Source organism: Myripristis murdjan, chromosome 19 (assembly GCF_902150065.1).
Source record: "Myripristis murdjan chromosome 19, fMyrMur1.1, whole genome shotgun sequence".
Classification (NCBI taxonomy): domain Eukaryota; kingdom Metazoa; phylum Chordata; class Actinopteri; order Holocentriformes; family Holocentridae; genus Myripristis; species Myripristis murdjan.
The window spans coordinates 4,499,598-4,512,010 of NC_043998.1; the positions used below are offsets into that span (position 1 = coordinate 4,499,598).

At 44.8% G+C, this 12,413-nt stretch overlaps 2 protein-coding genes across 3 annotated transcripts; both read left to right on the forward strand.

Annotated features, from left to right (window-relative positions):
* Positions 1–4,375: 4,375 nt before the first annotated feature.
* syt15 (synaptotagmin XV) lies at positions 4,376–7,617 on the forward strand. Its single transcript, XM_030078438.1, has 7 exons — positions 4,376–4,557; positions 4,841–5,016; positions 5,721–6,013; positions 6,094–6,261; positions 6,388–6,496; positions 6,679–6,861; positions 7,478–7,617. The coding sequence occupies exons 1-7, from the start codon at positions 4,376–4,378 to the stop codon at positions 7,615–7,617; spliced, it is 1,251 nt and encodes a 416-aa protein (XP_029934298.1).
* A 517-nt stretch (positions 7,618–8,134) lies between these two features.
* nat9 (N-acetyltransferase 9) lies at positions 8,135–11,478 on the forward strand. 2 transcript variants are annotated; one of them, XM_030077648.1, is made up of 6 exons: positions 8,135–8,366; positions 8,581–8,690; positions 9,285–9,425; positions 9,637–9,696; positions 10,255–10,379; positions 10,465–11,478. In XM_030077648.1, the coding sequence occupies exons 1-6, from the start codon at positions 8,290–8,292 to the stop codon at positions 10,612–10,614; spliced, it is 663 nt and encodes a 220-aa protein (XP_029933508.1). In that variant the 5' UTR covers positions 8,135–8,289; the 3' UTR covers positions 10,615–11,478. The 2 variants fall into 2 exon arrangements, with proteins under 2 accessions (XP_029933508.1, XP_029933509.1); XM_030077649.1 differs by having other exon boundaries at positions 8,137–8,366; positions 10,285–10,379; positions 10,465–10,614.
* The last annotated feature ends 935 nt before the right edge of the window (positions 11,479–12,413 follow it).

The window sequence follows — 12,413 nt, forward strand, 5'->3', positions numbered from 1 at the left end:
AGCTACAAAATATCCACGCATGACATGGCAGTGGATGACTGTCAGACCAAATATCTGAGCACTGTAAATGTGGTTGTCAGGCTAGGCATGTGGACTTTACAAGGAATTGTATCTGGAATAGTGTAAGTAATACCACATGAATTCTTTTTCATTACTTTTTCATCGTGTGTCTCTCATTTGCAAGCATCCATACTTAATCTTCAAAAACAGAAATGCAGTGTTGAAATATTTACAGCCACAGACACAGAAGAATGACCTTTGGTTTTATTTCACACACGCACGAGTCAATGTCATTTCACCTTCTTTTATCTGTCTCACAAATTTAACTCTTCACCTTCACCTGCACTTCACCAGATGTATTCAGATATGTATTTATTTAATACTATTTAACAGCATATCTTAATTAGGTGAAGAACCGTTTTTCGACTGTTACACCTCTATTCCTTTACCAAACCACAACCGGTTATTATTTTAAACCACACAGATCCAGTGCTTTTCGCAGATTGATTTAGAGTTCCGTTAGTGTGGTTTTTATGCAAACGTCATGAGCTCTTAAAGTATCTGAAAAGTCTCTCAAAGTCTCACACATCAGTCATTGGCTTTTCTGGAGCCCCCACACCAGCCGGGCCTCAGTGACCTAATCACGCTCTTCTTCTGGCTGCGTCTGCTCCCATGGGAGGATGGCTTTTGATGTCTTGCACCCTCTTCCCCATACACCTCCCCTTCCTCCCCTTCACCATCTTTTTCTTTTTCATATTCCTCTGCCTTCCTGGTTTCATCCAAAACCTCTGCGGTTTCCTCCTTTTTTCCACCCTCTTTCTCCAGCTCATTCTCTGCCTCTGCCTCTGCCTCTGCATCTGGCATCACCTCACTCTGACTCTCCACCATTGAGGTTGCTGTATCAACCATCACTGGGGGGCTTGGCTTCACTATGTTTTCTACCACAGGAGTCTTTGCTACTTTGGCAGCAGTCCTTTTCTTGGACTTATGTTTTGGTTTCTTTGGGCTTTCTTTGTCCTTGCTGCTCTGCAGTTCCAGGTGTCTCTGTATGGCTGTGCTCAGCTCATCAGGGTCCAAGGATGCTCCATACACATCCCACGTCAACCCATCCTCATCCCACTGGACCTGCTTCATGCTGCTCCTCCTCCCCAGCTCGCCCCGCTCTCCACCCCTACACTTGTCTTCCCCCTGGACCTTCAGACAGGACCTCCTCCTCTCCATGGGGTGCGATAAAGGAGAGCTAACTATGCACACAGAGCCATCCCCAGGCCCTTCTTCCTCCTCTCCACTGTCCATTGGGAACATGCTAGAGGAAGGTGACACTAGGTTAGAGTTGGACCCTAGTGAGGACCTCAGGTTCAGTCTTGACCCAGGTGGCGAGCCCAAGATGGAGTGGGAGCCCATGTTGGAGGACATGTTCCTCCTTATATTCCACCAGGATCCTGCAGGAGAGACCGTCTGCACCGCCACATCTACCAACTCTAGTTGTGATGTCATCGTCCCTTCCTCCAGCGTAACGGCCCCCTCTTCCCTAAGCACCTCCCCCTTTAGAGCCCTCGGTGATGCCATTAAGTTTGTGATCCCCTGTCCGGACTGGTTAGAGTCACACCTGCAGTAACTGTCCAACCATGAGTCACTCAGGGAAGAGACCAGGGCTGGCCTCCACCCTTGGCAAGGGAAGAAACCTTTTGGACTGCTGTGTCCTGGCTGCCATGGCAACTCCAGGCGGCAAACAGATGGTTCTTCCTTTGATTCTTGTCCTTCCACTGGAGGGTTGGATGCTTGGGACATAAAAATTGGGACATCAGCGGGGCTTTCCATGCCAACCCCCAGGGGCTGTGTGCCTCCATGGTTGAAAGTGACACCGGGCAGACTCTCTACAGAGGCTTCCACAAGGCATCCACGCTCTGCAGAAACACTCTCATATCCACCCTCTTCCTCTAAGTTGATGAGGGAGGTGGGTGGGGAAGGAAAATGAAAGCACTGGGTGTGATTTGCCAGAAAGGACTCATCTTCTGTCCCGGTGAGCTGGACAGTTCCAGGTGAGTAGTCCGGTAAGGGTGGTGGAGGCAGGGGCGAGGCAGTGGACGAGGGCGTAAGCTTGTCTTCCCGTTGATGTACGCCCAGTGGTAATGAAGGTGAGAATGGTTCTGCGGGTGCCAAGGATGGGGTTTGGTGGGGTGAAACTAAGGGGGAGAGCGTGGTAGAGAGTGAGGTTATTTTGGATATGGGGGAGTCTGGTGCAGCAGGGCAGAGGGTTTCCTGGGTTAGACTCCAGGGGCACATTGTCTCTCCCGTCCAAACAGCAGTGTCTGGAGTGCTACTGCCGCTGTGTGCGCTCCCACTGCACACACTCCACTGCTCTGCATTTGGAGCACATTGCTCACCGAGTGGGAGAGAGCTGTGTGTGTTTCCTGTGTTGATACGCTGGAGTACATGAGCATGCAGTTGCTGGAGTGTAGGCGAGTTTTTCTCGGAGTGTGTGTTGGTACTGGAGCTTCGTTTCAGGTCCACTCTGGTCCAGGCCGGGTCCCGCTTGTGTGGAGCTCCCACTGCCATGAGCATATCCACGGAGCTCTTGGACAGGGAGAAAATGGGTGCCCGATCATCATCTTCCTCTATTCTCTCCGTCCCAGCTTCAGCGGGGGACGTGACCCAGCTGCCACTGGGCTTGAAGTGCTCAGACACAGGGCGACCAGACCTCGCCATAGCAACCACACTAAAACACACAAAACAAAATGACACGTTTTTGATTCTTGAATTGCTCTTTATCCTGAATCTATTCTGTCTCTCTTTATTCTTTCTCACCCACTTGCACAGGCCCACAGTCCTGCCTTTGCACAGACACACACACATACACACACATGCATGCCCAGATTAGCCTAATCAGATTGCACAGACCAGATTATTAGATTATTTAGACAAAAGATGGATTGAGTAGGACAGATTTAAGAGACCTTTTGGCCTTTGCTTGGCAGAAGACTGAGAGCTGCAGCAGAAGGAAACAGAGAGCACGGGGAGGGGAGAGGAGATAAATAAGAGGATAAAAATAGGCTGCCAAAAATCAATTTAGAAGTAACCAGCTTTTGTTATGCCATCCAACAGAAACATTGTGAGGCAACGCTGTGCCCAACTAGAACAAAACACCCAGGTAAACTATATTTGGCTTAAATCGTTCCCTTGCCCTGGGCTTCACCTCTGTCCCAAACCGACCTGTTTAATTTTATCCTCTTCCTAAGCGGAAGAATAAACACTCAGTACAATAAGTATGACTGTTCCTTGTACACAAAAATAACTTCTTACCTCTCTGCTCATACCCAGCCTTCTGTTTTCCTCGCCATGTGTATGAGCTCAATGAGCAGAATTCCTGTTAAATGGCTCCGGACCTTCCTCTCCTCATTCCTTCCTCGGTCTCTGCTTCTTAAGAAGATCACCCATTTTGCTCTCCTCGCACAGCCTTGCACACACTCCTCAGTATCTTATCCTCTGTCTTGTTTGTTGTGACAGAACCCTCTATCTCCTCTGAAGACGCTGTCACGGCGAATATGTAGTTTTCTGCAATGTACATGTGTCTGTGTGTGTATGCGTATATGCCATTACGCTACTTTCAATGCCAAGGATTAGCTTCTTTCATCTCATTAGCTGTTGTCCAATCTCTGAACAGAGCTTGAGTGTTTGCATGTGTGTGTGTGTGTGTGTGTGTGTGTGTTTGTGTGTGTGTGCGTCTGAACCAGGAGCGTGTGGATAAGCAGCTACAGTGAGAGCCAGAAGCATTCTGGTCCTGAGTCAAGATCAAGCCATTGATTTTACAAGCATTGTCAGGCATCAGGACAGCCTCATTAAATATATAGACAATTATTTATATGGTAAACATATGAAGGAGGGTTCAGATGAAACCTGTTAGACCGGTGGATAAATGTAAAGAAAGAAAAGAAAGGAGAAAAAGCAGGAAAAGACAAAAACAAATATGGTATGAAAGGGTATGAGACTAGCAGCCAACAAAACAAGTCAGATAAGAGTGTGAATCAGCCAGCTGTGCCTCGGTCTCACGGCTCTCCAGAGTCGCCATGAACACACACATTCAAACTGTATGTGCACCGCTGTCATGGAGGGTGATTAGAAAAGACTGTCTCTCTCGGTTTGACAAACTAATTTGAGGGAGCATCAGTCTGTCTGAGTGAAAGTCGCCAGGAAGAAAATAGAGGGAAATAGATGGTTAAACGTCTGTTAGGTTTGGAGCTGAATGATAAATTGTTTCTCCATGGCAGGTAAGCAGAAAACTGGACGGGGCCCAGCTCGATGTCTCTCTGTCAGCCTCATTCTCCCCGTGTCTCCTGGTTTCATCGTTTATCTGTAATTTCTGTTTTCAGGCCAGATGTTAGTGTTGGCAGTGGGTTTGCCTGTGGGTCTCCTGTTCATAGTGCTGATGGCTCTAATGGCTTATTATCTGTGGAGGAGGAAGAGGCAGCAGCGATACGAGGAGCTGGTGTCCATGTCTCCCCAAGTCCCAGCATGCACCGCTCCAGTGATCTTGGTTTCTCAAGGCTCCTGGTCCAGGTTAGCACCTCACATCTCCTTTCACACAAAACACACAAGTAACAGTTCAGCATGAAACTAACATCATGTATCTTAAAGTCCCCAGTCCAGAATTTCCTCAGCATCTGAATCTTTAAAGCATTTGATTTATATATGGAAAGCCTTGTGCAGCTTGTTCAACCCATTATTATTGTTATTATATAACATGTCAGTTTCTTGCAGCAGTTCATGGTAAATATACAAAGGTATCACAATTAACTTGAAAATGATAATACTGACGTGAGTCTTTGCATCTCCATGAAAGGCCGGATGAGATCCCTTTCACTCTGCCGCCCCGCTTCACACCACGAAACCACAGCAGTCTGAAGAATGAGGCGGGGAGAGTGGAGGAGGAGGAGGAGGAGGAGGAGGAGGAGGAGGGGATGAAGGTGGCAGGCCAGAGAGACATACTGGCCCATCGTGGATCACTCTCAGTAAGGAGTAGGTTAACTCCCCCATACTCACTTAAAAAAAGTCTCTTCACTTTTTTTTAAGCTGACAGTGAAATTCATCTACTACCTAAAAGGAGGTGGCAGTTATATTTTATATGTCATGACATGTGAATTTTCATAATTGGGTATTGTATTACAATATGATACAATACACAATACATATTTTATTATTTGTTATAAATATGATACAGTTCATAATAAATTAAAGTCCACTGACAACAAAGTATGACTGACTTTCTATTAATGCCATTGGATTCTTAGATTAAAAAACTGAAAATGCTGAAAGTGCAACAATATAATTTTGATGGGCAGCTTGTGAAATTGTGATGGGCAAGCCTTTTAATTTGTGATTACAATAAAAAAAAAATAAATAAAGTGTAGCTCATATTGTGATTAATTTTATATTTGATATTGTCACATTTGTATACTGAGTGATATACTGAATTTCAATACTCAGTCTTATAGGTGGACTACTTCCTTTGTGGCTCTTTATTAGGCATATTATTCATGTGTAGAGAGGAGACATTTAATTATGATTGTGATTGTGATATGCCATAACCCATACAAAAAATCCTATACTTAACAACAATATAATATCATATAGTATTGTATTCCTTTAAAATCTGGTGATATTTGGGACCTATGTGTTTTCATACAGTGTAACCATATCTTGTCTATTTTTATATCCAATAGGCTGGTACCCAGTTGGGACAGTGCTGGCTGGTCTGTACTGTGTTCCCACTCTGAATGAGGTGGTGGCCCCCCCTCCTGGCCTGGCCACACGCCTCTGCTTTGCTGTAGAGTATCGCCACAGCAGCGAGCAGCTCATGGTCTCACTGCTCCGCCTTGGCAATCTCCCGCCCCATTTCCATGGTAACGTCACGCTGGTGGAACTGCGGCTCCTCCCTGACGACCGTCGACCTCACCAGGCCAAGGCCAGGGGCACGGGACCCGACCCGGAGTTCAATGACTGTTTCGTTTTCCAGGTGAGGAGACTCAACTCTCCACGCCCTCTGCATCATCTATTCAGGCACGCGCATTCACCCACATATGCATCTCCCCCCAGGTGTCAGGGGTGTGTGTGTCTCGGAGCACCCTGAGTGTGTGTGTGATGAGTGTGGAGCAAGCAGGTAAGCGCCATGCAGTGGGAAGGGTGCTGTTTCCCCTGGAGGGTGAACTGGGTCAGGCTGGCAGGGTGCTGTGGAGAGACCTGGAGGCAGAGGAGGACACACAGGTACACACACACACACACACACACACACACAACAAATAAATGCACCTGTGCACGCTCAGGCACACACAGCTACTTGCACACAGCCTCCTGATCCCTGTGCTTGCCCCACCTCCCTCTCTGTGTCAGTGCTCAGAGCTGGGTGATGTCCTGGTGTCTCTCAGCTACACTCCGTCTCTGCAGCACCTCACTGTGGTGCCGCTGAGGGCACGAGGCCTGCAGCTGCTCACAGACGCAGGTAAGAGGCTGGGAAAGCTCCTGCTGATGTGTGTCTGTGCATCCAACATGCCTTTATGCTGCAGTTTGAATGGTAAACTATTCAGCCAGCTGTACTCGGGGCAACTGGGTGTGCAGGAAAATCTGACAGATCGCATCATGGACATTGAGACAATGCGTGTGTCTATGTGTGGCTCCTCCCAGGTGTGTGTGTCCAGGTGAGCCTGCACATACACACTAAGGTGGTGAAGACCAAGTGCAGCTCTGTGGTAAAAGGTGAGGTCGACCCTCACTTCAACCACAAGATGACCTTTAAACTGCGACAGCAGCAGCTGGATGAGGCCTGTCTGAGGCTGGAGCTGCAGCAGCCGAATGCCATCCCTTCAGGTGACTTTTTAGAGTTTTTTTCTGGAATAATAATCCCAGTGTGGTTTGTTTGTATTTTTATATGAAAATCCCATTACCTTTTCATCCTGGAAAACAGTGCACATTCAGTCACAAAATCATGAGGAACTAGATGAGGAACAACCTGTTTCAGGTTGTTGTGGCCAGGGAAGGGACAGGAAAGGTAAACAAAAGTTGAGTGTTCAGAGTTGACCACATTCTCACATGTGGTTGCATATATGTTGTACAGGAGAAACTGGGGAACATGATGGACATATTCCCTGCTGCCTTAAAGGTCTTTCTCACTTTCTGAATTAATTACTTAATTCATTTTGATTCGATTTGATTAATCCACATGCTTTTTAAACTATTTCTATCACTGGAATTAGCCTGGAGTGCAAATGTGTCAGCCTGGTTAACCAATACCAATAAGAAAAAGAAAAACAACTGAATTAGTTTCATATTGTTGCTGTGAAGTGAATTTTTTTCATTCCAGTTTCGCTCAAGGGGTAACATCTCTGTGGGTTGAGAGAGCTCAAAATTTAGACTGTTTCATCTTAGTTCTTGAAAAGCTAGCATTTGGGTAATTTCACCCTTACAGCCTTCTTCTCTCCCCCAGAGGCTCCGGCCTTGCTGGGAGTGCTGGTGTTGGGTCCCTTTATGTACGCCAGGGGCCCTCAGCTGCAGCACTGGATGGACATGGTCAACACACCGCAGGAAGTGGTCAAACAGTGGCACGGCCTGGGCAGAGGCACTTAGCACACACACACTTGCACACATACACTCACAGGAAAACATGTGCAGGTACATACACACGTCTTAAAATAATAATAATAAAAAAAATCTGCCATAATATGTTCTGTATACGCAAAATGAGAAAAAATATAATAAAGCTCTATGCAGCCAAGCCCAGTGTAACTGGTAGTGTGGCGTGGTGTGTGTGTGTATGAGGGAGATGATTTTGGTGAAAGAGCATCACTGAATCAGGAGTTGGTGTTCCTTGATGAAACCAAGAATGGCTACAATAAAAATCACTTTTATTTCCCTTTACTAAACTTTTATTTTCATCAACCCTTTATTTCCTCATACTTGTGATAGAAATAAATCTGTTTAATTTCTCATTCCCATAAATTATCCGCTGTCCATTTTCAGAATAATAAGCTGAGCTGTAGTGTACAAACCCCTCACTTGGGACTTGGATTTCTGCACTTCCCACTTTATTGCAGCAGGCGGCGACATGCGGCTTTGTGCTGCCACTACAGCTGCGGCTTGAACCAACGAGTGCTGGATAAGGAAGTGGATTACTGACTTTTACCGGTGGGGAAGGGAAACCCGTGGAAACCGAGCTGGCATCTACCAGAAAGTGACAAAAATACCTCCCGATCGGAATATGTATTAAACCGATCGGTTCTCCTGTCTGGTTTTGGCGTCATGAGGATAAACGAGAACACTTTACTGGAAGGAAACCAAGTCGTGTTGGTTCCCTACAATGCAGACCATGTGCCAAGGTAATATCAGCTGCACTGTGGACCCGCATGCTTGTTGTGCTGATAATGCAGTCAGACAAGTGCAGTGACTCCCATATGTCTGGCTGTGGTGTGCAGGGCATCAGTGCACACCTTTGCATGCATGCATCCATTGTCTTACTGCTTTGCACCATCACACCCCACACCCTGGTTCAGCTTCAGCATCCTCCCTGTATCCTCCCTGTCCGCCTGTCAGGTATCACGAATGGATGAAGTCCCATGAGCTCCAGCAGCTGACAGCCTCAGAGCCGCTGACCCTGCAGCAGGAGTACGACATGCAGAGGAGCTGGAGGGAGGATGAAGACAGTAAGCCGGCATCTGTCATCTCACTCAAACACAGCTTCTCCTGGAGGCCGATGAATATTCCAAAATTGTTGCTCCAGAAAAAAGGCATGGGCTTGTGCACTGAAGAAAAAAGGAGCTCATATAAGAGACAGTGCAGTTGGTTTCCTGTAGATAATCTATAAGACACCATATTGCCTAAATAAATACCAATTCAGAAGTGCAAAAATAGTAATATGTTGTGCCAAAAAGCTGGGTTAAAAGACGCAGAGACAGTGGATTTTAATTGCCACTATTTAAAATCTTGTTTTACAGTGGCCTATGAGGCCTATGTTTGCCTTTCTTTTGTAATTAAAGCGGCTTAGTTGTAAGGTGATGTAGCAGCAGTTTTAGCCTCTCAAAGCATTTTGTCTGTACATGTTGATTATAGCAACATCTTGAGTTTGCACTAAGGGGAAATACCCTCTATTTAATATCTTTCCATCCTTGCAGCACGTCCAGGGAAAAAAAAATGCCATCATATCAATTGTCATTCAGTGTCATCTAGCCAGCCTGTCACGTGAATGACAAAACACTTGGTTCTTTACCTCTTTCTCAAACTGCATCTCATTTTGCCAGAGTGCACCTTCATCATCTTGGACAAGCAGCGATGGGCAGACTCCAGCGTGCAGGAGGAGCAGTGCATGGTGGGAGACGTCAACATCTTCCTCACTGATCCCAGTGACCCCTCTTTGGCTGAGCTGGAGATAATGATTGCTGGTGATCCTGTTTATGTTACAAACACACTAAAAGTAAAGGCGAACTCTAGTTTTATCTACTCATGCTGAAATACCTCGGGGTGACTTTTCAGATTTTTGTGTGCAAGAGCTCATTTGTCTTCTATCCCCGTTTCACAGCATATTAAACTAAGAAGCTTGATGTTGCTCATTACTTGACATAAAATGTTTATGCAGTTTCTTGTGTTCAACAGAGCCGAGCTACAGGGGCAGGGGCATCGGAAAGGAGGTGACATGCATGATGATGTCCTATGGTAAGCAGATTACATGATCATCCAGTGTATTTCTTCACTGTTATTCTAACAGGCAGCCACCACTGAAATATACACTGGTGTATTATGGAGACTGAGATTTCTTAGTATGCTTAAGTGGACTTTAATTAGGCATGTAGCAGAACATACTTGGCAAAAATTAACCGTCATAGTGAAATAAAATTTTACTGACACACTTATTTTTTAGTATTAATTTCCTAAATTCCAGTGCAGATTTGCAATGAAAGTGTAGACAAAAGATATGTGTTCTTTTACTCTGAGGTGCAAAATGAACCCCATACATAGCCTGGTCATATGAAGAAAGTGAGCTGTTGGTCGCATTGTGGAAGCAGCCATGGCTCACAGAAAGAGCTTAATTTATTTAAATCACATGTATTGGAGCACTTTGGCTTCCCTCTAAAAAATTTTTTTTTGTTTCCGCCAATAGGCCAAAGTTCCTTTTTTTAAGAGTTTTACAGAATAAATGGAAAGCAAAGTTATATTTGTCTCCTTTCTGTATTTGTTACTGATCTGATTCAAAACTGTGATACCTGTATGAAGGTTACCTGCTGATGTGCTCTCCTCCAACAGCGGTGACGAAACTGGGCATTCAAAAGTTTGAGGCAAAGATCGGACTGGACAATCAAGTCAGCATCGCCATGTTCAAGAAACTCCACTTCCACAAGGTAATGAGGTGAAACATGAGGTGAAACACATCAACTTGTTACTGCCAGTGAACCTAACCGCCCTGAATCCTTCCGTCCACCGCAGCTGTCCATGTGTAAGGTGTTCAAAGAAGTGACGCTTGGGCTGACGGTGGACGACTCGGTTCGGACAAAACTCCTGGCTGACACGGCGTACATGAAGGAGAGAGACTACAGACAGACCTGCAGCAACAGGCAGGAACTGACTTCACCATGAACTGGTCTGTAAGCACGTCCCAGGCACTTCCAGCTGTGAAGCAGTGCACTCTGGGTACGTTCAGTAACATGAACATGTCTGTTCTGACTGGTCAAAGGAGCTCTGGACAAATGCTGCTTGCAGACACACAAATACCTGTGCAGTATATTCCTCGTAACTATAATCTTGAGCTTCTTTGTTATAATAAATTTTATATTTCTTCCTCTGATATATACTGTAGAAAAGGCACGTTTTCACAAAATATGTTCAGCTACAGTTCGAGGCTTTTTTATTTGATTACAGATACACCTGTATTGGACAGATTGTGTTAACTGCATTGGAGACTTGTTTGGCTTTTTTTTTTTTTTTTTTTGAAGTAAGTTGATATTTGAAATAGTTATAATTCCCGGATACTTAAAACATGGCACAGCCATTCCTGCTATTTTATCTGCTATTTTATCTTTTTAATATAAACAAGGAATATCAATAACTGTCATCAGAATATATTTGGATTTTGACATTAATGCATACAGAAGGGAGGATATTACTGTACAAACTGAACAGAAGTGGTCCTGATATTGATCCCTGTGGAACACCGTTTGAACATTCAGCCAATTTAGAAACCCTATCCCAATTCTAGTACATTGTTTTCACTGTAAAAGTTAAAAGTCGTGCTGCAGAGTTTAGGACAAGCTGAGTTACATGGGTGAAAAGAGCATTGCAGTAATCTAAATGGGATGTTAAAAAGTGAGAGATAATTATCTCTGTGTCCTGAGGTGCTGACCTTGGCAATGTTCCTGACATAGAAGTAGCAAGCATGGACCAGTTTTGTGATGATGATGATGAAAATGCAAAGTCAAATAAACATAATCTCCGAAATTCTTAGTCACAGGCTTTATGTGCACTGCTTGTGCAGCAGGTTGCAGGACCAGTTATGAATATCTCAGTCGTATTAGCATTCAGTTGAAAAGAGTTTGGGACCATTCACCCCTTCTTGACAAGAAGACAGTAGTAAAAAATTGTCTGCTAAAATCATTAGGGTTACAACAGATGGAGTTGCATATCATGTGCATGAAAATGGACAGAAATGTCATGCCGTCTGATAATGTGCCCCAAGTCTCCAGCAGTCCTGCACAGAAAGCTCTGCAGTTTCAGCACTCACTGGAGCCAGAAAAGATTACCTCGGGAAAGTGCAGTGCAACAACACAGCAATGACTGATAAGCACCAAAGATAACACAAGGCACTGGATGGCTTTGGGCCTTAATATATCTTTGATCTTTATCTGTGATAAATCCACTTATATTCTTTGTTCATGGGAAACAGGACTCCTTGTCACTCCACACCCGCAATAGAAGCCAGCAGGGAGCGAAGCTCTTCACATAAACTTGGGTTGAAATGATTTGACTCTCCTCCCTGTCATCCACTTATTGAATTTAGCCTTCATAGCCCTTATTAATTAAACAAACAGCAAGCAATAAGACACAAATCCCAGATCAGAGGTAATTACCAATTACAGAAATGGATGTGTAAAAATTCCTGGAGAATTAAAGTTGCTGCTGTTCCATTGCTACTCCAGAAGGTGTCACTCTGTCTGTACTTATTTTGGGGCCAAGCACCTCAATCACACACACTCCCCTTTACCAGTTTGATAAAAGGATATCATTTGTTATCATGCAAATCTGTATTTCTATATTGGAGAGACCAGGAAGATTCAGTTGAATATAAACCATACTGCAAATAACTACATATGTAACTGCAATGATTCAAGCCAATTGATATTGGTTGTTATTTGCTAGATTTTATCCTGTGACCTGTTTAA

What these genes read in the sequence shown, in the direction of transcription:
- syt15 (XM_030078438.1), top strand. Translation starts at nt 4,376, where the DNA reads ATGTTAGTGTTGGCAGTGGGTTTGCCTGTGGGTCTCCTGTTCATAGTG. An exon ending in TGGATCACTCTCAGTAAGGA is followed by an intron (nt 5,017 to 5,720) that starts GTAGGTTAACTC and finishes TATATCCAATAG; the next exon opens with GCTGGTACCCAGTTGGGACA. An exon ending in GCCGAATGCCATCCCTTCAG is followed by an intron (nt 6,862 to 7,477) that starts GTGACTTTTTAG and finishes TCTCTCCCCCAG; the next exon opens with AGGCTCCGGCCTTGCTGGGA.
- nat9 (XM_030077648.1), top strand. Translation starts at nt 8,290, where the DNA reads ATGAGGATAAACGAGAACACTTTACTGGAAGGAAACCAAGTCGTGTTG. An exon ending in GCTGGAGATAATGATTGCTG is followed by an intron (nt 9,426 to 9,636) that starts GTGATCCTGTTT and finishes TGTGTTCAACAG; the next exon opens with AGCCGAGCTACAGGGGCAGG. An exon ending in ATGCATGATGATGTCCTATG is followed by an intron (nt 9,697 to 10,254) that starts GTAAGCAGATTA and finishes ACCTGTATGAAG; the next exon opens with GTTACCTGCTGATGTGCTCT.